The 23,260-nt window shown below is 38.1% G+C and overlaps 1 protein-coding gene across 1 annotated transcript in view; it reads left to right on the plus strand.

Annotated features, from left to right (window-relative positions):
• csmd1b (CUB and Sushi multiple domains 1b) overlaps positions 1 to 23,260 on the plus strand; it is a 352,370-nt gene that overhangs the window by 258,000 nt on the left and 71,110 nt on the right. The window contains exons 13-27 of the mRNA XM_066696781.1: positions 430 to 612; positions 1,235 to 1,561; positions 2,022 to 2,216; positions 3,262 to 3,400; positions 3,694 to 3,881; positions 4,570 to 4,758; positions 7,084 to 7,200; positions 7,678 to 7,893; positions 8,466 to 8,654; positions 14,035 to 14,204; positions 14,916 to 15,072; positions 16,607 to 16,798; positions 18,643 to 18,769; positions 19,591 to 19,793; positions 21,305 to 21,496. Coding sequence (XP_066552878.1) covers positions 430 to 612; positions 1,235 to 1,561; positions 2,022 to 2,216; positions 3,262 to 3,400; positions 3,694 to 3,881; positions 4,570 to 4,758; positions 7,084 to 7,200; positions 7,678 to 7,893; positions 8,466 to 8,654; positions 14,035 to 14,204; positions 14,916 to 15,072; positions 16,607 to 16,798; positions 18,643 to 18,769; positions 19,591 to 19,793; positions 21,305 to 21,496 — 2,784 coding nt within the window. The remainder of the gene's footprint in view (positions 1 to 429; positions 613 to 1,234; positions 1,562 to 2,021; positions 2,217 to 3,261; positions 3,401 to 3,693; positions 3,882 to 4,569; positions 4,759 to 7,083; positions 7,201 to 7,677; positions 7,894 to 8,465; positions 8,655 to 14,034; positions 14,205 to 14,915; positions 15,073 to 16,606; positions 16,799 to 18,642; positions 18,770 to 19,590; positions 19,794 to 21,304; positions 21,497 to 23,260) is intronic.

Here is a 23,260-nt window from a genome sequence, read left to right on the forward strand (position 1 = left end):
ACTCCCTTATTTCAACAGATAAATTGCATGCAGTAAAATAATTATATACAAAGCCAGTGTAGTTACAACCAGCTGATATTACACCATATAAACCGAAAATGTTGTTTTGCTTTGCTGTCACATTTTTATTTCCTATTATAAACCAGTACTTGTATTAATTAGACTGAACTTGTATAGCTTACATGCAGTGTACATGCCTTTCACACCAAATAATTACTCCAACGCAGCAGGTGACTCTTTTACTTTTTAATCTGTGGAGCAAAACATACCATAACAAAAAATCGAAGCATTCTATTAGAAGGAAAGATGGAGACTACACAAGTTTTTCTCTCGTCCGTGGCACAGATCAAATGTAAATTGAGTATCAGACATATATACGTGTGTGGGTGGGTGGGTGTGTTTTTAATTGGCTTTTTGCTTGTCTTCCAGAAATTGAAAAAGGTGGTTGTGGGGACCCTGGGGTGCCGGCCTACGGCAAGCGGACTGGCAGCAGATTCTTGCATGGAGACCTGCTGACATTTGAGTGTCAGGCGGCTTTTGAATTGGTCGGAGAAAGGACAATTTCTTGCCAACAAAATAACCAGTGGTCTGGAAACAAACCCAGCTGTGTCTGTAAGAGTTATTTCAAAATACATTACTGTAATTAATCAGCTTTGCCATAGAGAATGAACAATTAGACATGCAGGCATCTAGCATAGTTAGCTGACAGGTGCTATAAAAACAATTTGATTGACTAGTTGGAAGGCACAGTGCCCTTTTTCAGGTAAGTCATGTGAGTTATGTAGGGCATCTCTTTATTGGATTATATTCGATATGCCCCGAGCATCTAAATACATAAATGAGACAGGTATAGTATTTTACTTTGTCAGAAAGATAGTTTGTTGCATAGCAGTAACATATTTAATCAATAGCTCGTGAGCATGTATATGGTACTGTGCTCTTCTGAAATCTCTTTGGTTTCAAGACTCTGGGGGTAAAACAGATTTGTCCGTTATGGTTTGGCCTCTGTAGGTTTCCAGATTGTGCTGGTACCCCTTAGCCCAACACTGGCGACACTAATCTAAATTTGATTTGCTTAGTTGTTGTATTGAATGAAGGTACTAACTATATGGACAGTATAACAGCAGCAGGATGGATGTGTAGGATGTGTAGGCTGTGTGTTTCAGAGCAAAAAAACATGCTAAAGTGATGTGCCAAAGCGCTGACAGGATGTTATCTTCTTTCCCTGATACAGTCTCCTGCTTTTTTAATTTCACCGCTCCTTCGGGAATCATCCTGTCTCCCAACTACCCCGACGAGTACGGAAACAATATGAACTGTGTGTGGCTCATTATCGCTGAGCCAGGAAGCAGGATTCACCTCATCTTCAGCGATTTTGATGTGGAGCCGCAGTTTGACTACTTAACCGTAAAGGATGATGGGATATTGGAGGCAACTACGTTTGGGACCTTCTCTGGGAAGGACGTGCCCTCGCAGATCGCTAGCAACGGTCACATAATGCGGCTGGAGTTTCAGTCAGACCACTCCAACACGGGAAGGGGATTCAACATAACGTACACAAGTAAATCTAACTTTTTAATGCATTAATCTTACTGGTTTTATAATGAGACCAACAACAGTGAGGTTAAGATTGGTTGGTTGTGCAGTGGGTGTCGTTTATATGCATGAATAAATAAAGATTTAATATATTCAATGGCAAAAAGAAGAGGTGGTATCTCATACAAGATAAAATAACAGAAATCTACTCTTTTGGCAGACTATCAGTAAGCCATACTCTAATGTTTAGCCTGGTTTATGATGCATAAAAAGGGGTTCACATAATTGATGCCATTAGGACCTGCTTTTTAAGTACACCAATTGGTACTTAGGAAGGTTAGAATTGCAGTCTCAACACAGTGCTTTGTGTTTTCATCCATAGTTAATCAAGTATGACCCCTTTCCCTTTATGCATTATTTTTACTACAACAGGAAACACATTTTACCAAAACCTGCCTTTTAAAACTAACTTTGTTCTTGTCCAGCATTCGGTCAGAACGAGTGTCATGACCCGGGCATCCCCATCAACGGTCAGCGATTTGGAGACCGGTTCCTGCTGGGGAGTTCGGTCTCCTTTAGCTGCGATGAAGGCTTCATAAAGACGCAAGGATCTGAGAGCATCACGTGCGTCATGCAGGATGGGAACGTTGTCTGGAACGCAGCTGTCCCCCGGTGCGAAGGTAAATGTTTACTTCTGCAAAATCAGTAAGGCAATGCGATATGCAGGGAAGGAAAGTGGTGATACTGTTGTTGTATTTACATGTTGTTAGAAGGTTACTCTGGGATGTCAGATTGAAGCTGGTGGGGAGGCATGTTGTTTTTAAGTAGCTGGAGCTTGCGTAGGATTACAGAAAGTGCCTGTGGGTGTTTCCTGGTAGAAATGAATAATTGAATTATGAATTTTATTGGATGTTGCTGTTGTGAAGCTCTACACATACAATGTTAATATACCACAATGGCTTATATGAACTCCCTGTAGTCTTTAGCATAATGTGTGATTGATACTAATAATTTTATTATGTTTATGCAATGAAAATAAGTGTTTTCTTTTGGGTGTTTTTCCTTTGAATTCGTTACACTTGATACAGTTACCATGGATAACAATGTGCACTATTTAAAGTTAAGATAATGGAGTGGAATAAAGGGGTTTGACATGTTACTCCTCATTATCATGATAATAACATTCTGATTATGTTTTTGACAAGTTCCTGTTCCATTAAAAACGGTGTTATTCGATTCCTTTCACAGTTCTAGCTAGGATGATAAATAAATGCATTTAGAAACATCCGTAGTGTATCACTCACAATGAACACATATGGTAGAATATGCAAAAAATAACCTTGTAACAAAGTATATGCAGCATATTAATATATTTTTTTCATTACTTTTTTACTTTAAGTCATATACTTAGACATTTCTGTACTAAGCATAGCAAGAGGAAGGTAGGGGGCGCTGTGTCAAAAGTGTGTGGTTAAAATGCTCTGCTGTGCTGCGTGAGTGACAAAACACAAGGAAAGTTGGGGCACTGACATATACAAGACTTTTTTAAATATTAATTAGTAAAAGTAGAGCTCCAGAATGCAGAATGCAAGTGAACAAATGGCATACAATATTATTAATAATGAGAAAAGTATGTATTTAAAAAATAATTTTTAGTTGTGATTTGTGATTTGGAGCAGGAAGCTAGGTGTAAATGTCTTCACATTTCCCTCTGTTCTCTGTCAGCCCCTTGTGGTGGTCATCTAACAGCGTCAACTGGAGTCCTCCTGTCCCCTGGGTGGCCAGGGTACTACAAGGATTCATTGAACTGTGAATGGGTGATAGAAGCGAGAAAAGACCACGCCATCAAAATATCGTTTGACAGGTCAATATGGCTTTTCCATTGCCATTAAACATCCATGCTAAATGTAAAAGTGGTTTTATGCATCTTTAAATGTTATGGTGTATAAGATACCACATACCAGTCTTCCAGATCGAGTCAATCATATATGCAGCTTTTAAAAATTAAAATCGTACAAAATGTTTGCCAATTAGCATTCATTTATAGGCCTTAATGGCATGCTTATGAGTTTATTTTACCTGAATTGTAAGATTGTACCTTTTTAAAGGACTGTTTTGCAGTGGAACCTCATTTCTAATGTATTCGTTCGTCTGCAGGTTTCAGACTGAAGTGAATTATGACACGTTAGAGATTCGAGACGGACCTGCTAACTCCTCTCCATTAATAGGAGAATACCACGGCACCCAGGCACCCCACTTCCTCATTAGTACCAGTAATTACATGTACCTCCTGTTCACCACCGACAACAGCCGCTCCAGCGTGGGTTTCCAAATTCGATACGAGAGTAAGTTCATCTTGGGTCCTGAGGTTTCCTTCTTCTCCTGCACGGGGGAACTATATCTCAGAGAAGGTTTCACAGTTATTAAGTGTGAAGGAGAAAGCACTCGAAAATGTATTCCACCTGCTCTGCCTGATTTAATATATACATCATTGTAATAGTTAGATATCCTTTGTGAATAATATATTGCAATTTATTTTGAAAATACAACACAATTAAAATGTTATAGCTTAAGGTTATATGAAATTTGGAAATGTAGAGTGTGGTTAAATTTTAATATAGTGCTGATTTAAATAACTGTATTTACTTTCCACATTCTAGCCTTGAGAAAATAATGTGAGATGCTAATGATGTAGCACTCCATTTTCTGTTTTTCACGTGACCATGGTCAGGCTGTTTTGCAGTTAAAATCACTGAATGTAAACCATTTTGTACACAATACCCAAACTGCATGTTGCAAAACCACATAAAAACTTGGTCCTATGAGTGAATCACAAAGTGCAATCTAGTACAATGTAGTTGAAACAGAATTTTTAGAATCAAATAAACCACAACTGGGTACAGATTTGTCATTTGGATATAGGGGCAGCTTAAAGTTCAAGACCAAGCTTATTTACACAATGATATAATGCTGGCTTCATACATACACACACTTATACACACGATTCAGTGTTTCCTTTTGTGTCTTTTGAAGGCATCATGATGGAGATGGATTCCTGTTTAGACCCAGGTATCCCTGTGAATGGAAAACGGCACGGTAACAACTTTGCGATTGGGTCTCGAGTCACGTTCAGTTGTGATCAAGGATATACGCTCAGTGATGAGGAGCCCATCGTCTGTGAGCAGAACCATCAGTGGAATCACGCCCTGCCCAGCTGTGATGGTGAGCGTCTTTCTTCCTGTCCAGGAGAGTTTAAAGCAGATGCCACAGGATGTTCATTTACTGCAGATTTTTAGATGATTTTGCTCATATCTTTTGTCTGCCTGATAATTATGTTAAAGAAAAGGCAAGGTCAGTTGTGCTCACTAATATATATCATCACCATCATCATCAGCCTATATCGATCCACTGCTGGATGAAGGCCTCCCCAAGATGTTTGTACTCTGCCAGCTCTTCCTTTCACTTAAAACGTGGTTGTTGTTTTTTCTTTAATATGCAACACAAATTTAAACGAGTTAAGTATGGATGTATTCTGCATCCTTGAATCTCGAAGTGAACGGTTCTGAGAATGATTATCATAGAGGATGCTCTTTAAACAATCGCTCTGCATTGTGCACATTCCTTCCAATACACACGGCTTTTTCGATCTTATTTGAATATCCTATATTGGGGCACTTTTTGGATGCATATGTACTGATACATTTTATCGCCTGCAAGAATTTGGAACTGAGCCACGACCAGCCTATTTACACATTACTCACTGCCAGAATTTCTTTCTAGTAATAATGACAATTGCCTGAAGGTCCAAGCTGCAGCTGTTACTTATTGGGAATATCCCCACTCAGTTTTCTAACACATCTCAGTCTTCGACTCTCTGCAGAAAAGAAAGCCACATCGTGACAGGGATTGAATGTTTCTCAAGATATGATGACAGAAAGATTGACCATGTTGATTCCTTTATCTGTTTCTGAGATTTGAGTAGTACTGATTAAAGTATAGGTTGAGATGAAGTATGGCTATATTCATGCATCTTACATCGCATAGGGTATGAATAGTGAATACTGGGTATAAGGAATTCAAAATACTTCACTAGAGATTACTAGTATTACTAGTATTAGTATTACTAGTATTTGTCATATAGGGATGCAATTGTTAGCATTATAAGCATATTAAAAATGTATTTGTAATGTGTACAATTTTGTCCATGTAACTTTCATACTCTGTGTTTTGTCATGCATGCGAAAAAAATGTGCCATTGTGTTGGACATTACTGCCAATAAGATTAATTACAAAGCACTGACTTCTTGCTAGTACCCTAAAGGTTTACCATGCACACTTTCTTTACTGTTTATAGCTCAAAATGAAATGCAAGATCAGATTAGTGAATTAAGGGCATATCAGCAATAATTGGATTATGACAATTGTCAAACAATCTCTGTAGCTGCAGTGATTCAACATGGCAAGCCGTAACTGAAACTTTATGAAATATATATTACGATCCTGCCGAGAAAGAGCCTATTTTTGTTTAAGATAATTCCCGATTGTGGACAAAATACACAAAATGTATTTTAAAACACTGCCTCTAAAAAGGTGAATAGAGGTAAAGTAGTTTGACCCTGATTTCCAGATCAGTGATTGATCCGTTTTCTCCCAAACCTAATATTATAATTCTCTCTCCTGGAAACTTCAAAAGGACTCTTAGTGATATGTATTATTAAAAGAATAATAATTGGTGACGTTATGGATTAGACAACATTATCATTAGGGTCAAGTGTGTTCCTTCTTCCTATCGCAGTATATTTATTTGAATCTGTTTGGCCTTGTAATTAAAAGTGGGAACTGTTCTTTTGATGGTAGCTGGGATCTTGTTACATTAACCATTAACTCGACAGGTTCCCCTTTTCTCCTGTTATCAGTTCTAACCAGGATATCATTTTTCCTTTTGATCATCTTGAATACGCCTTAACTGCATGCAGTTCTGCCTCTGAAATTCAAATGGCCATAGTTTCCCCAATCAGATGGCTTTTATCTTCAACCATGCTTACAATTTAATCTTGGGATCATACGGTCATCATTCTTGACATTATCATTTGAAAGAAAATGTTTTAATTGAAAAAATATTAACTCTCGTTTCAAGTCTAATTCTCTAAACGTACCATGTTTTCAGAATCTAACCTAGATTTTCTTCTTAAGCACCTTGTGGACTAGATTCTTAAATACTATTTGAGCTTCAACAAGGCAATTTGCAACGTAGTTAGTGAGAAAATCAAGCTTAAGTCCACTTTTCATAAAGCCTTCCCTAGATTTGGAAAAAAAAAGACTTTGCTAATACAGCTTGTTCAGTAAAGCTACAAGAGTAAAATTCTACCCATGTCTGAATCATTTTTAATTTCTAAAGCCATTTCAAAGTACTTTATTTCTTAATTCATAACTGCTTATTGAAATTACTCCCAAGTATTTAATTTGCAATTATGTAATTTTGAATACTTTTTAAAATAACATTAATTGCGTTCTGACCGTCTCTCCTCCCTTTTTTACCTTGCATAGCTTTATGCGGTGGTTACATATATGGGAAAAGTGGAACCATCCTCTCACCTGGTTTTCCTGATTTCTACCCAAACTCGCTGAACTGCACTTGGACGATTGAGGTGTCGCATGGAAAAGGTACGGGGATTGTCACATTGGTATTATAATTGTACAACGGCATATGAAATCAATGAAGAAGGGCAACAAAAAGCAGAGGGTATTGGTGTGTAATTGTATCCGTTGCCAAAGTGACCATCAAGACGTGTGACCTGCATCTATTTATCCCTGCTGATTGAGGGCTTGTAGTAAAAGTTAATTGAATTTGGGAAAGAAAATTAATCTCTCTCTCTCTCTCTCTCACATAAAAAATAATTGACAATAACTTCCAAAATATCGCATGCAACATAAATATCTATGACTATATTCGTATCGTCTGATAATCTGGGGAGTAATTATGGTTTAATGTTCTCCGGCTTATAGTCAGCGTTGATTGAAACTGAGGAAACACGAGTTCAATCAGCACCGACCACCAGGAGACAGACATTGTTATGAACTGTAAATATCAGTCGACGTTGTGGTTTCCGAGATCCCTAACCTCTTCCGTTACGTCTCCAGGTGTCCAGCTCCTTTTTCACACCTTTCACCTCGAAGATTCGCACGACTACCTGCTGATCACAGAAGATGGCAGCTTTACGGAGCCCGTGGCGCGACTCACCGGCTCGGTTCTGCCCCCGTCGATCAAAGCCGGCCTCTTCGGGAACTTCAGTGCACAGCTGAGGTTCATTTCAGACTTCTCCATGTCATACGAAGGCTTTAACATTACATTTTCAGGTGAGACCACTTTCAACACTGATTGAAATACTTTGAATTGTATAACATGCTACTTTTGATACACCCAGTCTCCACACGTGTGTTGACTCAATCATGCACAGTAGCTGGACTAAACTGAATACAAAGCGAGTCCCTAAGATAGAATAGACAGCTTTGAAGGGACATTTGCTCCAGTCTGTCAGACACACATTGTTCAATGTTTATAGCTGCTCTATGCGGAGGGCCAGGGATACAAATAGTGATTTCAAGCTTCAGTTGACTTTGAAGCACAGTTTGCAGCCGAGTTAAAGCTCTCGGAGGGGCGCTGCTGAGTGGCATGGGGGGTGCGACCTTATTATCCTTGCATATCCTAGGTATTGCTATTGCCTGCTATTATGTCTCCTACTTTTATCTCCAGCTTTAACACATAATACAGTTGCTATAAATTAATGTTATGCATATTTCCTTGATGGCAAACGCAATACCATCAAACAAACATAAACGCAAGGTTACATTGACTGCCTGGCAGCCCCCCAGTGACCCGCCCCATCTCTGTCTGCTGCGCTTCATTGTGCCACTCTTGTTGTCAACAGAGTACAGTCTCGAGCCCTGCGACGACCCAGGTGTGCCCGCTTACAGCCGGAGAATTGGATTTCAGTTCGGGGTTGGCGACTCCCTGATCTTCTCCTGCTTCCCCGGCTACAGACTCGAGGGCGATAACAAGATTACGTGTCTGGGAGGCGGCCGGCGTGTTTGGAGTGCACCTCTGCCAAGGTGTGTGGGTAGGTGGTCACATGCTTTCATTTCATTCATATGGACTTGGAGAAGTACATTGCATACATCAGAGGACAATGGTAGACAAGCAATGTAGACTGATTTGTTGGTTCAAATATATATTTTCTGGGTTTCTTTTTGATGTAACTTCACAAACTAAGCGTCTATTCCAACAAAAACAGCCTTTGAACATAATTCTCCAGGCTAGTTACTTGGACATGTGCAGGGAATTGACCATCAGAGCTCATAAACCCATTGATGAAGCACAGTGCCTTTAAGACCAGGCTGCACCAATACAATTCCCATCTTATATGTGGTCTTTTCATTGAAATACAATCCAGAACCTGCATTTTACAGGCTGTTGTTGATTGGGAGGACAATAAATACCAAGCTAGATAAATACTAGGAAAAATTCAAATCTGTTTTCCATAATTTTTTTTAAACACAAATTCTTAGCCAGTTTGAAACATTTCAGATTGCTTAGCTGCAAATTAATAACATGTACCTCAGTAGGGTTCTCTGGACATTCCTTCATTTTCTCAAGATAATTTTAAATTATGAAAATGAGATTTGTCAGTGACTGTTGTTGGCTTCCAGTCAGCTGTGTGTGTAACGGCACAATATAATTTCAATCAGCAATCAGTAGGCAGACGCCAGGCTATCTCCTCTTCCCCCCATCATAAGAGCGATGTTTCCCTGGATATACTACAGTCTAATTACAGGGGCTCAGTCGACCACAAAACCCAAATATACTCTATTAATTCAACACACAGATTTTACATGCAATGAGGGCAAACCATTCACACGAGTACAGAAAACAAAGAAACAAACCACAGTAATACAATTTGTTAAATACAGTACTTTTTATATCCTGTGATGTCATATTGGTCATTAGTCCTTTCTTACCGTCAGAAAAACACCTGTTCATTTGATAAATATCTTTCAGCATTCTTCTATAATAATATAAAGTATAATAATTCAACATACTATTGCAGTGGGTTTTATTCGTAGGCGCTTTAAATACTGTAAATTATTACAAATGTGACAGATTATTTATCCTTCAGTAAATTGTATTTGATGTCCTAAATGCACATTCAAATGTTTTACAAGTGAGATTATTTTGTTCTGTGTCTAAGGTTAAAAGGCTGCAAAAGTGGAATAATGCCCTTTTAATAAATGTATTTGGCATGTAAGGTCAACAAAGGGACATGAGAGAGTTAGTTTTTTTTCTTCTTCAATGCTGTATAATTTGCCCTTTAAATCAAAAGAACGGCTGCCAGCCCGCAGTAATGTCATCATCGTTGTCACATTTGGTTATTCCATAAGTACTTTAGGAAAAGCAAGAAGCAAATATAGGAATTGCTGTATGTAAACATTATTGCAACTATTAAAATCACTAAACATTACAGTTAAAGTCATCTTGTATAAATTACAATGACATTTATTATTTTCTAGCCCCTGGCTTGTATTATTTCTCAAGCCCCTGGCTATTAATGTTGAGCTCAATACAGGTAGATGAGAAGGCTGACACAATTAACAGTGATGGTAGGGTTAACGATGTCAGATTTAATTTATATAGATGTTTACTGCCTCATTGAAAACTGGAAGAACGTATCATTAAGCCAGACATTCCTCTAATAAGGTGGTACCCTGAGTGTTATTTATTTATTACAGCCACCATAGAGCAGGTGGTATTTGTGCTCTTCCTCCTTGTCTCTGCGAGAATGAAGCTCCACAGCGCTGTCTGATAAAGCTTGTGTTCAGGTTTTTGTTTTTATAAAGCTGCCTGTGCATTTTCAGGTGTCTCTCATTCATTGTTTTAAGTTATCAATTGTGCACTGTAAGCTAAAGGTCTACATTATGGAGGGAAAAAATGTTTAATTATTAAGAGGTTATTCACAGGTATGCTTACAGTCCAGCTTATGCCACTGAATTATTGAATATGTTTTACAAATTAGCCATTTTATAAACGTAAGCTGACTGCATACAAGCACATTGCTGGTATGTTTTCAGTTAAGTTTTTTTTTTTTTTTTCGGGGGGAGGTGGGGGGCAGTTTTATATATATTTATAGAAGCCGACGTCATGTTAACCCTACACTCACTGTTAATTCTATCTTCTCTCCATATACAGTGAGGGAGAAAAGTATTTGATCCCCTGCTGATTTTGTACGTTTGCCCACTGACAAAGAAATGATCAGTCTATAATTTTAATGGTAGATGTATTTTAACAGTGAGAGACAGAATAACAACAAACAAATCCAGAAAAACGCATTTCAAAAAAGTTATAAATTGATTTGCATGTTAATGAGGGAAATAAGTATTTGATCCCCTATCAATCAGCAAGATTTCTGGCTCCCAGGTGTCTTTTATACAGGTAACGAGCTGAGATTAGGAGCACTCTCTTAAAGGGAGTGCTCCTAATCTCAGCTCGTTACCTGTATAAAAGACACCTGTCCACAGAAGCAATCAATCAATCAGATTCCAAACTCTCCACCATGGCCAAGACCAAAGAGCTGTCCAAGGATGTCAGGGACAAGATTGTAGACCTACACAAGGCTGGAATGGGCTACAAGACCAATCGCCAGGCAGCTTGGTGAGAAGGTGACAACAGTTGGTGCGATTATTCGCAAATGGAAGAAACACAAAATAACTGTCAGTCTCCCTCGGTCTGGGGCTCCATGCAAGATCTCACCTCGTGGAGTTTCAATGATCATGAGAATGGTGAGGAATCAGCCCAGAACTACACGGGAGGATCTTGTTAATGATCTCAAGGCAGGTGGGACCATAGTCACCAAGAAAACGATTGTTACACACTACGCCGTGAAGGACTGAAATCCTGCAGCGCCCGCAAGGTCCCCCTGCTCAAGAAAGCACATGTACAGGCCCGTCTGAAGTTTGCCAACATCTGAATGATTCAGAGGAGAACTGGGTGAAAGTGTTGTGGTCAGATGAGACCAAAATTGAGCTCTTTGGCATCAACTCAACTCACCGTGTTTGGAGGAGGAGGAATGACCCCAAGAACACCATCCCCACCGTCAAACATGGAGGTGGAAACATTATGCTTTGGGGGTGTTTTTCTGCTAAGGGGACAGGACAACTGCACCGCATCAAAGGGACGATGGACGGGGCCATGTACCGTCAAATCTTGGGTGAGAACCTCCTTCCCTCAGCCAGGGCATTGAAAATGGGTCGTGGATGGGTATTCCAGCATGACAATGACCCAAAACACACAGCCAAGGCAACAAAGGAGTGGCTCAAGAAGAAGCACATTAAGGTCCTGGAGTGGCCTAGCCAGTCTCCAGACCTTAATCCCATAGAAAGTCTGTGGAGGGAGCTGAAGGTTCGAGTTGCCAAACGTCAGCCTCGAAACCTTAATGACTTGGAGAGGATCTGCAAAGAGGAGTGGGACAAAATCCCTCCTGAGATGTGTGCAAACCTGGTGGCCAACTACAAGAAACGTCTGACCTCTGTGATTGCCAACAAGGGTTTTGCCACCAAGTACTAAGTCGAAGGGGTCAAATACTTATTTCCCTCATTAACATGCAAATCAATTTATAACTTTTTTGAAATGCGTTTTTCTGGATTTTTTTGTTGTTATTCTGTCTCTCACGGTTAAAATACACCTACCATTAAAATTATAGACTGATCATTTCTTTGTCAGTGGGCAAACGTACAAAATCAGCAGGGGATCAAATTCTTTTTTCCCTCACTGTAGCTACTTAATATTTCATTTTAACTTGGCAAGAACGATTATTAGCCAACGGCTACAAACCAGTAAGTGCCATTTGCATTTACTGAGGCTGACGGTAACTGTACTGTTAGTGTTGCAGTGTTAGTCAGCGCATAATTACTGCCTCTGTTTGCCAGTATGGCAACATATATTACACCATTCCACCTAATGGGTCTTACCATTTATGTCAAAAGGAAAATTGATTACAATTTATTGTGCGTAATTTAATTGACAGGCTGAGATAAGTGTGTAGTTAATTAACACTAAAAGGGAGTGTTTGTTAAATCTACCAGCAGGATTACCCTTATTCCCATCAAAGATCAATTAATATAAGTTTAATATTATCCATGCATTTTATTTGAGCCTTTCTTATTATTAAATGATTACCTGACTTTACAGCAATGCCTCACAGGAGGGTCTTGAGAGGATCGGCCTGTAAACGTCTCTGTTTTGAGCACAGAATAAGCTCACAGTATAAATCCATGCTTTACACAGAGACTTAATAGCAGAATTAAATTGGCCAAATTAAAATAGTTTTGTGAGGCCCCACTGCTTCTATTCAACCTTATAGTCTGTAAAGAGGTGATGAAGAATAAAATGACAAATGCTACTTCAACTAATAATAATAATAAGGATAAGAAGATACAATCTGATTGACGTATGAAGTGTACTAGTTGATTTAATATAGTATTTCCTTAATCCATTACCAAAATATGTGAATGAATTAATGAGTTAATTGATTGTGTCTGAAAGGAGGTTGTAGAGAAATGGATGGGAGAAGAAGGGGACATAAGCCTTTCCCAGTTCCAAGAGCAGATCCCTTAAATACACAAATGAGGGTTTCAGTTGGTAAAAGCAAAGCACACAGATGTCTCGAGGTGAATGTGGAATACAGCTTCAGTCTTAAATACTGCAGCGACACATGATTCCTCTCACGGTTACGCAAATCACAATACGGTTTCCAAACAGAATCCATTTAACATGAAACCCATCACTGAAAAGGCTCAGTAAAAGCACATGTATATATTGAGATGATTTTGTAAGATCATCAAAAATATCAGGAGACCGTAATCATCATTCAAATGTAATTTAATCAGTGCTGACTTGTTAATTGGAGGATTGCACCGAGCTGCACACACTAAAGTGGTTAATTCCATTACCCTCTATGGCAGAAAATCCAAAAGGAGTAGTAAAAGTGAGAACGTTTCAAGCTACACTACCCTTCCCATTCAAGACCTTAAAGAAACGCAATATGTATACATTTTTATTTTGTATTAATAATATAATTATCACTGAATCAAACTCTACAACAGTAATTAGTCCTGCACTAGTACCACTGATCTGTTACAAATCTTTTGATCATAGTTTATATTCTGTTGACAATTCTGTGAAGTAAATATCCAACACGTACTGCTGATATAAATGTGTGTACAGAATATTTTGCAAGTACATTTCCCCCCTCGCTTGATACTGAAACATTAATTGTTTTATATTTTTCTCTAGTCTAGATTTTATATTTTCTCAGAGATCCCTGGCATGCTTATCTCTAACCGCAACATTTGAGAAACATATCAAGATAATTAAGACTTTTTCTGCTTTTACATTTCAGTTGCTTTGAAATGTGTTAATATCTAGTTCTCTTGTTATTTCTTGCTTAGCCGAATGTGGAGCCTCCTCTGTCGGCAGCGAAGGGATATTGTTGTCTCCCAATTACCCCTCCAACTATGACAATAACCACGAGTGCATTTATAGAATAGAAACGGAGAAAGAGAAAGGAATTCGCCTGACTGCTTTGACCTTCCAGCTGCACGAGGGAGACTATCTGAAGGTAAGGCATTCGATCAAACCTTCGATGCCATGCGTACATATATACATCATTAACTTCAAGAGCTATCCGTTTGATATTTCAGTTTTTTAATTAAGATTATTATTTCAAATATGTATTTTAAATAATAAAATTGTATGAATGTGCCGTGTTGAGGATTATGTGTTCAAGTGTCTTGGCGCTGTCTTTCCCTGAATGCAGCGTCACTGCTTTTCCAAAAACATTCCCCTGTGAAACCTGTGACTGACTTGACACTATGAATTCAGCATCATCATTAATCATAGATGAATTCATTAAATTGACATGCTTGTAAGCCCCTCATGCATACAAAATAGTATGCCAAAAGGACATGGTTAACAATCCCTAAAGATCATCAATTAGGTATTCATGTTATCTGGAAGGAAAAAGTGACCAGAAATAGTCCAGAGAATGATACACTTAGCCACAGTTTGTAAATCAATAGTAGCTTTAAAAGGCATGTTAGTAGTTGTCATTCTCTCAGTAATAGTGCAGCTCATAATGTGTGCTAATGTGCTTATCATAGATCTTAGGTTGACAATCTCCTCCAGGAAACATTCCTATTCGACCTAGTGTTTTATAATGTTATCATCTTGTTGAACGTGTAGCAATAAATGCATTAGTTTATTTAACTAATTAGTCTTATAGTTAGTAGTCTTTACTTATTATCGAGTTCCTTTTTTTAATACTTAATAGGTGTATGATGGAACAGACAGCTCATCTCGACTCCTTGGCAATTTCACCAAAAATGACATGTACGGCGTGGTCGTCAACAGCACCTCCAACCACTTATGGCTGGAGTTCAACAGCAACGGCACGGACACGGACAAGGGATTCAGGCTGGCGTACAACAGTGAGTCGCAGTGCTAGAAGAACATAAGAACATAAGAAAGTTTACAATCAAGAGGAGGCCATTCGACCCATCGTGCTCGTTTGGTGTCCATTAATAACTAAGTGACCCAAGGATTCTATCCAGTTTATTTTTGAATGTTCCCATATTTTCAGCTTCAACCACATCGCTGGGGAGTTTGTTCAGATTGTGAGGCCTCTCTGTGTGAAGAAGTGTCTCCTGTTTTCTGTCTTGAATGCCTTGAAGCCCAATTTCCATTTGTGTCCCCGGGTGCGTGTGTCCCTGCTGATCTGGAAAAGCTCCTCTGGTTTGATGTGGTCGATGCCTTTCATGATTTTGAAGATTTGAATCGAATCCCCACATAGTCTCCTCTGTTCCAGGGTGAAAAGGTTCAGTTCCCCTAGTGGAGCCCAGAACTGTACACAGTATTCCAGATGAGCTCTAACTAGTGCATTGTACAATCTTGAATTTTACACTTTTGACAATATACCCTGTTGTTATAACCTAGTCTTTCAGGAAATATCCTCAGTCACGGATATGTTTGGTTTTGGTAAACAAGTCCTACAGAAAGAAAAACTAATTCAAATAAATTGAGATGTATCGTTTTAGACAAACCAACATTCAGTTTGCAAATGAGTGATTGGGAAGGTGGGGAGAAAAGTTTTTTTCAATGCAGGTTATGTTTGCCTAAATCTCTTTAACTTTGGTAAAACAAGCAACAGACATTATTAGTGCCAGTAGCAAAAAAGGATTGTACATAAAGAGTTAAACTAATTGGTTCTACTTTTAAGCTCATCCTTCTCTCCTCACATTCAAGAGTAACCTTCGGGTTCAATTACAGCTGCTCCATGTTTCTGGTTGCGTGAGCAGTAAGCATCTGAGCTTTCACTGTTACTTTAAAAGCAACACCGCTGACAGCTGTAACACCACACCTTTCACCTCGTATTGATCCGTTTAAACATTTTGGAGTATTTTCTAATCCAGGGTAAAAAGAATAAAAAGAAAACTGGACTTTCAAGGAGTTTACAATGTTTGTGACTGGTGTTAGAGTCACAAACTTTACAAACAAACAGGGCTGTGTACAATTCATTCACACACGCGCGCACACACACATATATAAAAGTGCTGAGTACTTTCAAATCTCTTCGGTTTACAGGTTCAGTTACTAATTCACTCACTTTCCTCCTCATTAGATAATTATATTCAAAGGTCTTACGGGCTTGTTGCCCTGAAACATTAACCATGATCATGTATGAGATGAGATTCTACATTTTTATGTACTGTGGTCATCCTGAAGCGCGTTATGGGATCATATTAAACATTTCCAAAGTGCTCCAGACTTGCTCGTAACATTTACCAGATTACGTAATATTTCTGGTATTTCTCCTTCAGTAATCACCATCATCCACAACTGGCCTTTTAAATGTGAGAGATTGCACAGGAACATTAAACCAAAATCTCTTATATGTATATGAACGAATGACGCATCACTTGCTCTTTGGAAACTGTTACTAAAGCTGAAAATGTCTGTTCGCAGGTTTCGACCTCGTTAAATGTGAGGAACCAGGAATTCCTAATTATGGATACAAGATTCAAGATGATGGACATTTTGCGAACACGCTTGTGTTGTACAGCTGTAATCCTGGATACACAATGCATGGGAGCAGCACTTTAACCTGTCTCAGTGGGGATCGAAGAGTGTGGGACAATCCCTTACCTTCTTGTGTAGGTAAGTGCAGCGATTGTAGAAATTGTGATAATCACTTATGCAAATTATACTCACATGCACAATCCCATTGATCCCCTCAAACACATTAGCACTGGCTTGAAAAAACATCAACATATGCATTTTCGTTTGCAGTGTGTTTACCAGTGCTTTACTATGTTGTCAAGATTAGTTTATATTAAAAGGAAAAAGTGTTAAAAAAGGGAGAGACTTGTAGCTTTAGTAGATCTCGATGCCACTCACAGACTAGAGCTCAATAGTCAAAAGTGTATTATAGCTGAGGAAAGCATATAAATGTCTCAGGTACTGAAATCTCTTTTATTGTATTATTGTAGTATAGTATTATGAAAATGTTATTACAGTGCATTTTGTCTGACATTGAAAATGATTGTAATTACAATGAATAAATATTTGCTTAAGGCTCTGTTTGCTTAAATTAATGATTTTCTCTTTTTTTTATTATTAGTTTTATTATTATTAATGCAGAGTGACTTTAACTTTGCTAAGTTAATTTGAAAATCATATTTCTGCATTATACTTAAATTAGCAAAGGGGCAGGCAAGGCCACATTTCCATAAGGCAGTTAAAGATAAAACATGTTGGCTGGAAGGAGGCCCTGATAGCAAATTATTTGTAGTTTTCTAACAAATTATGCAATGCATTAAATTTTGTTAACCCTCCTCCTCTTGTACTTATTTGATGATAAGTATATGATGATTTCTGAAATATATATGTCTGTGTGTGTGTAAAATATAAATTGAAGCTACAACTGCTGTGCAATAGTAGGGGATATTTGTTTAAAAGATCCCATAAATAAGGTCAGACCTGTCTCGAGTCAACTACTCAGTCTGGCAGTTGGAAAGACTAAAAATAAACTGTTTATTTAAAATGCCAAGGCTTTTCACCAGCTCGTAGAATCAAGGTTTTTTGTGGTTTTGGTTGACCTCAGTAAATGTGCACTTGAACAAAGATATCATTCAGTCTTGTTGAGCTCTTGAAATGCAAGTTGGAAACAACATATCGGAATTAAAACAACTTCCACAATTTCCTATTGTTTCATATGAAAAATACATGTCACCCAAATCACAAATGCAATATTGTCACACAGTCATTTAATCAAATATTATTATTTCACCCATATCACATGAATCTTCATTTATAACCACATTGATTATAGTGTAACATTATTTTAAAATATGACTAAAGCTAAATGAAGAAAATAATTTCTGCTTTTTAGATTGGTAGTCTTGGGGCTCAGCAATAGAGTTAAGTGATATGTATTTTAATAGTATTTCGTTACGTTAAGGGTAAGTGGAAAATGCTATCATATGAAAGCATTACAGAGTAATATTATTACAAATCTACAGGCTGATAACCCATCGATCTTGGTGGGTTATAACCGTGTCAGAGGCTGCCATGAAAGAAAGAAAAAAAACAGCAATATATTGTGAACTGATATGAAGATATTGTCTTTGGACAGCTAGGAAATTGATACAGGTAGAGGGGTCAGCTGAATGTCAAGCGTGACCCTGTGTGAAGTCCCGTAAGTGGGAGACGCTGCCCCCGGTCATGATAACTTTGAAATTGTCAACTGTATGAGAATGAATGGACCAATTTTGCCTGTCCTCTCAATCTGTGCTTTAAACAAAAAAATCTGACAAACACAAGAAACCCCTTCTCTACGGTGAATAGATCCAGCCGCACAGTATGAAAGGAGAAGCTAATGAACTCTTTAGCATGAATTACATTTTGGTCTTGATGACACGATTTATTCATGAAACTGGGAGCATGTTTAAAATAAATAAAGGATGATGACTCAAGTGTTATATTAATGTTTCATTATTTAGCCGAGTGTGGGGGACATACCACCGGAGCTACGTCTGGAAGAATATTGTCTCCGGGTTACCCTGCCCCGTACGACAACAACCTTCACTGCACCTGGTCTATTGAAGCCGACTCGGGCAAAACCATCAGGTAATGCAGCTTTACTTGAGTAATTCATGCATTAGAGAAACACTTGCTCAAGATTTAGCAGTAGGAGTAACAGTAATCAAGTAGGACATTTGGCATAATGATGTATTAAATAGGGAAACCAACGAAGGTGGACATGGCTTCATTTTGGGTTGGCGTCGTAGTCCCCAGCACAGGTTTTCATTTGGGTTGAGGTTGCTTTTCTGCTGACGTAACTGTGAATGGGTTGAGGATGTGTTTTCATCTTGAAATCTGGAGTTCAGGCTGTTGTTCAGGCTTAAAACGGTGTCTGTAAACTTTTGCTCGAGTACAAAGGTGTATAGTGTCAGGTCACTGTTTGGCACTGCATGATTTGCAGTATAATATTCGCGAAACCTACCAGCAAAGCAGATTTAGAAAGGCCACGATTCTCCTTCTCCTCTACCAACACAACACAGACCAACATTGATCTCAGCTGTGTGGTTTACCATTGTGTATTTAGATTGCTTACATTCTTCAGATCAGACTCGAGGATTTGCACGAGGGCCTTAAGGTAAATTAATTATTCAGCCAACGAGAGTTTACTGGAGAACTCAAATCACTTGCCTTCTTTCATGTTTCTTTTATGTATATGCCATTAAATCACGCCGTACTGATTTAAAGGGAGCAGAGGAGTTCAGTACAGACAATACATGAGCTTGACTCCTGTCTGTACCACCGTGTGGGTAGGAAGGCCAAGAGTTTAGACAGTATCTCAGGAAAGCAGGAAACTGTACATGTTTTAAGAGGTTTAAGTAGGGGGTTTGTGGTTTTGAAAGATGATACATTGTCTCACTTGTTTTCAGCCTCCATTTCATCGTGTTTGACACCGAAGTCGCTCATGACATCCTGAAGGTCTGGGATGGTCCAGTGGAAGGTGGGATCCTTCTAAAGGAGTGGAGTGGATCCTCGCTCCCCGAAGACACGCACAGCACCTTCAATTTGCTAACGCTGCAGTTTGACAGTGATTATTTCATCAGCAAATCGGGCTTCTCCATTCAGTTTTCAAGTAGGTAACGCTTATTCCATTAGACACCTTCTCAGGCCTCACCTCTCAGACCAGAGCCAACACTTTCATCCTTTCAGGATCTCTGCCTCTGACAACATCTGTGCGCTTTTAACCAGTCATGTGGAAAGGACTACATTGCAGCCTGAACCCTTTATTTGAGCATATAAAGATTGGCCTCACTTGAAAAGTCACATTCTTTCCAGCTCGTAGAATCATGTATGTCTCAAGCACATTTTTGTTTTCGGCACTTGAAAAATTAAATATTCTTGTGTGTGTCATATGCGTGTATGCATGTTAACATGTTTTTAGTTGAATAATCAAAGATTTAACACTGTATATACATATTACTATGACGTACGATGGTTAAACTACAGCCATGTATTATTAATGAATTACAGTAAAATGTGGAATTTTTTAAAAGGTCGGGTTTATGCATTGCTTAAGCAGATGTGTGAGGTATAAATTCACTGCCGCAATAACCATGAAAGCAGTGTCAATCCGCAGTGTTTGCTTGGCTTCTGTTTACACTTAGACGAGTCTAGAATTGGGGCGAAACATTAAAATACCCTGAAGTGGGATGTTAACAGCATCTACATGTATCAAAATACATTCATATTTCTGTCCATTAGAAAATGTCTAAATGCTTTTTAGAAATATCATTAAGTTGTTCTTGGGGCACCACAGTGGATTTATGATCTATTAAAAATAAACTATTTATTAGTTTTAAATATATTTCATATGTGCTCTCATCTGAAATTTAATGTGTTTGTTTTTCAATATGAAAGATTGAAACCTCAGTATTATCCACAAAGTGTATTCTATCTTTCTTGTACAGATAAGGTAGCATAGGATATTCATTTTGGGGATTCATCTTTTATATCAAGGATTTAAATACATATTGCAAAATCTATATAAACGACAGTTATATAAATCTGTTTTCTTTTTTATGATAAAACCACTATGGTGCCCCAAGAGCAACTTAATGATAATTCTGAAAAGCATTTAGACATTTTCTAATGGACAGAAATTATGACCAAACAAGTTGCATTAAGTAGCTGTAAATTATAGAGGCTTTAAAATGTCTAATCTTCACAAACTCCCTTTAACAGCCTGCGATTTCTCCTAATGCACATCTTTGTTCAGTATTTACACTGAACTACACAAACCTGAATGGTTTCCCTCTTTAGACGCAGCACAAATATCATCTGGGGATTTTCAGAGAACTGACTGGTACTCCCGATTTATTTAATATTCTGACCACATGCAGCGGGAACTATTCGTCCCCAATACTGACAAGCAAAACAGTATAGTAAGTCTATTAAACAAGTACATTACATGAAAATTCGAGAGCCTCCTTCTATTCAATAAAGTAGCAAAATAAAGGTAATTCACTACATGGAACTATATCACACTGACTATAATAACATTGGGCTTTGCTTATAAAGTTAAACACATCGTAACTTAATGTTGTATTGATTTCATTCTTTTCTGTTTTTTTTTTTTGCCTGCAGCGACTACAGCTACGACGTGTAATGATCCCGGCACTCCACAGAACGGGACAAGGTACGGAGACAGCCGAGAGCCGGGCGACACCATTACCTTTCAGTGTGACCCAGGCTATCAGATACAAGGAGTCGGCAAAATCACCTGTGTGCAGCTCAACAACCGATTTTTCTGGCAACCTGACCCTCCAACATGCATTGGTAAGTTTATCTACAGTTAGAGGATAATTGTGCATGATTTTAATAAAAGAAAATTGTTTTATATGCATCAGCTGAGTTACACTGCACTAAATAAAGTGTCCACTGCAGCAAGATCACATGTACTGCACTAGTATCATTTCACTGCAGCAATTGGCAGAAGCCTTATTCTCAAAACACGCAAAAACATTAGCATTTCTCATGTGGTTGTTTTTCCTGTACTTTGAAGGTATTATATTAAGGAACACACATGTTTTTCCCAGTATTTTATGATATATTAAAGCAAGATTGAACCCCCTGATTAAAGTCTGTGTATTCTATGTGGTTTTGCCAGACACCAAAATAAATGTGCGTTTAATTCCTTTATACTCTTGTCATGCATCTGTTTCTGTGGAAATTTTACTTTTTGGAAACTTCAAAAGACGAGTGGTTGCCTTTATCAGACTTTAATCAAAACGGAAGCTGCTTACTAAACATGATTTTTTTTTTTTAGACAATATGTCAACGTATGATCCTTCAAAAGAGCACAGTGATTTAAGTTCTGAATACGCCACTTACCTACTTTTATATATGTAAAAGAAAATCACAAATTCCCTCAGGGCCGGAGTAATTTAGTGAACATAACATAAAAGGGAATATCAAAGTGAATGTAAATAAACAAGGTATTTTATAATCATTTTCAAATCCTTCACCAGAAAGCACCGTCATTCCTTTAATAAAAAGTCATAAAAAGGTGCTTGTTTTTTGATTAACATATTTCAAAATGTCCTTTTCTGTGCTATATTGAAAAGAAATCCACATTCTGATTTGTGCTCTAAAAAGGGAAATTTACAAAGAATTGCTTGCACGTACCTAATGTGTCTGCATTTCCCAGATGACCTTGAGGGGCTCGGCACTTTAAAATCATCTTTATAGCCGCATACACGGCTGTGTTGAAATCCTCCGAGGTCCTATAAAAGCAGTGACATACAGGTTTTCACACTCCAGCAAAGTACTACTTCTCTGCTACAAGAGACTGCCTTGACTTTATACAACTTGTTATTAGCATTCTGAACATCGACAAAGTCATCTGTGTTTATTTAATAACATTAGCTGCATTTTGCTTTATGGTTGTGTGTTTTTACCACTCCTGAGCCAGAGGAGGAGGTCGGGGACCAGTTTCAGTCCAAACCTCTCATTAGCGATATTTCCATCCACTTATCAAACATGAATTTGGAACAAAATATGTAACAATATTTTTTTATTTGACAATTTCCAGCAAAAGCACTTATTCGACAAGGCATTAGTATTAGTAATCAGTAAAACCCCTTTCCACAGGCATCTGTCACATAATCGACTTTATCGACATATGAAAAATCCACCTCTGTCGAATGGAAAAACTTTCAGTTGATGTTTACAGAATTGAATCGACATTTGCCATTTCCATCAAGCCTGTCGTAAAGTGTTTTTATGTGACAGGACTTTAATCGCAAAATAAAAAGGCTTCATGGAAACCTGACTACTGAATCCTAGAGTTAGAACATGTAATTCTTTTTGTGACATGTGGTAAGACATTTGAACTTAGAAAGATCGTGCTTGCAGGTGTCATTTCTAATCTGTTTTTTCCACATTTGTGAAGGTAATTAATCACAAAATTCACACCTACATATATATATATATATATATATATATATATAAGAGTGCAATTATCTATTAATCATTCAATACTTCAAAAAAAGGAATCTGACACTTACAAAGTATGTCCGGATAGCACTTAATGCAGTAGCA

Source organism: Amia ocellicauda, chromosome 23 (genome assembly GCF_036373705.1).
Source record: "Amia ocellicauda isolate fAmiCal2 chromosome 23, fAmiCal2.hap1, whole genome shotgun sequence".
NCBI classification, from domain to species: domain Eukaryota; kingdom Metazoa; phylum Chordata; class Actinopteri; order Amiiformes; family Amiidae; genus Amia; species Amia ocellicauda.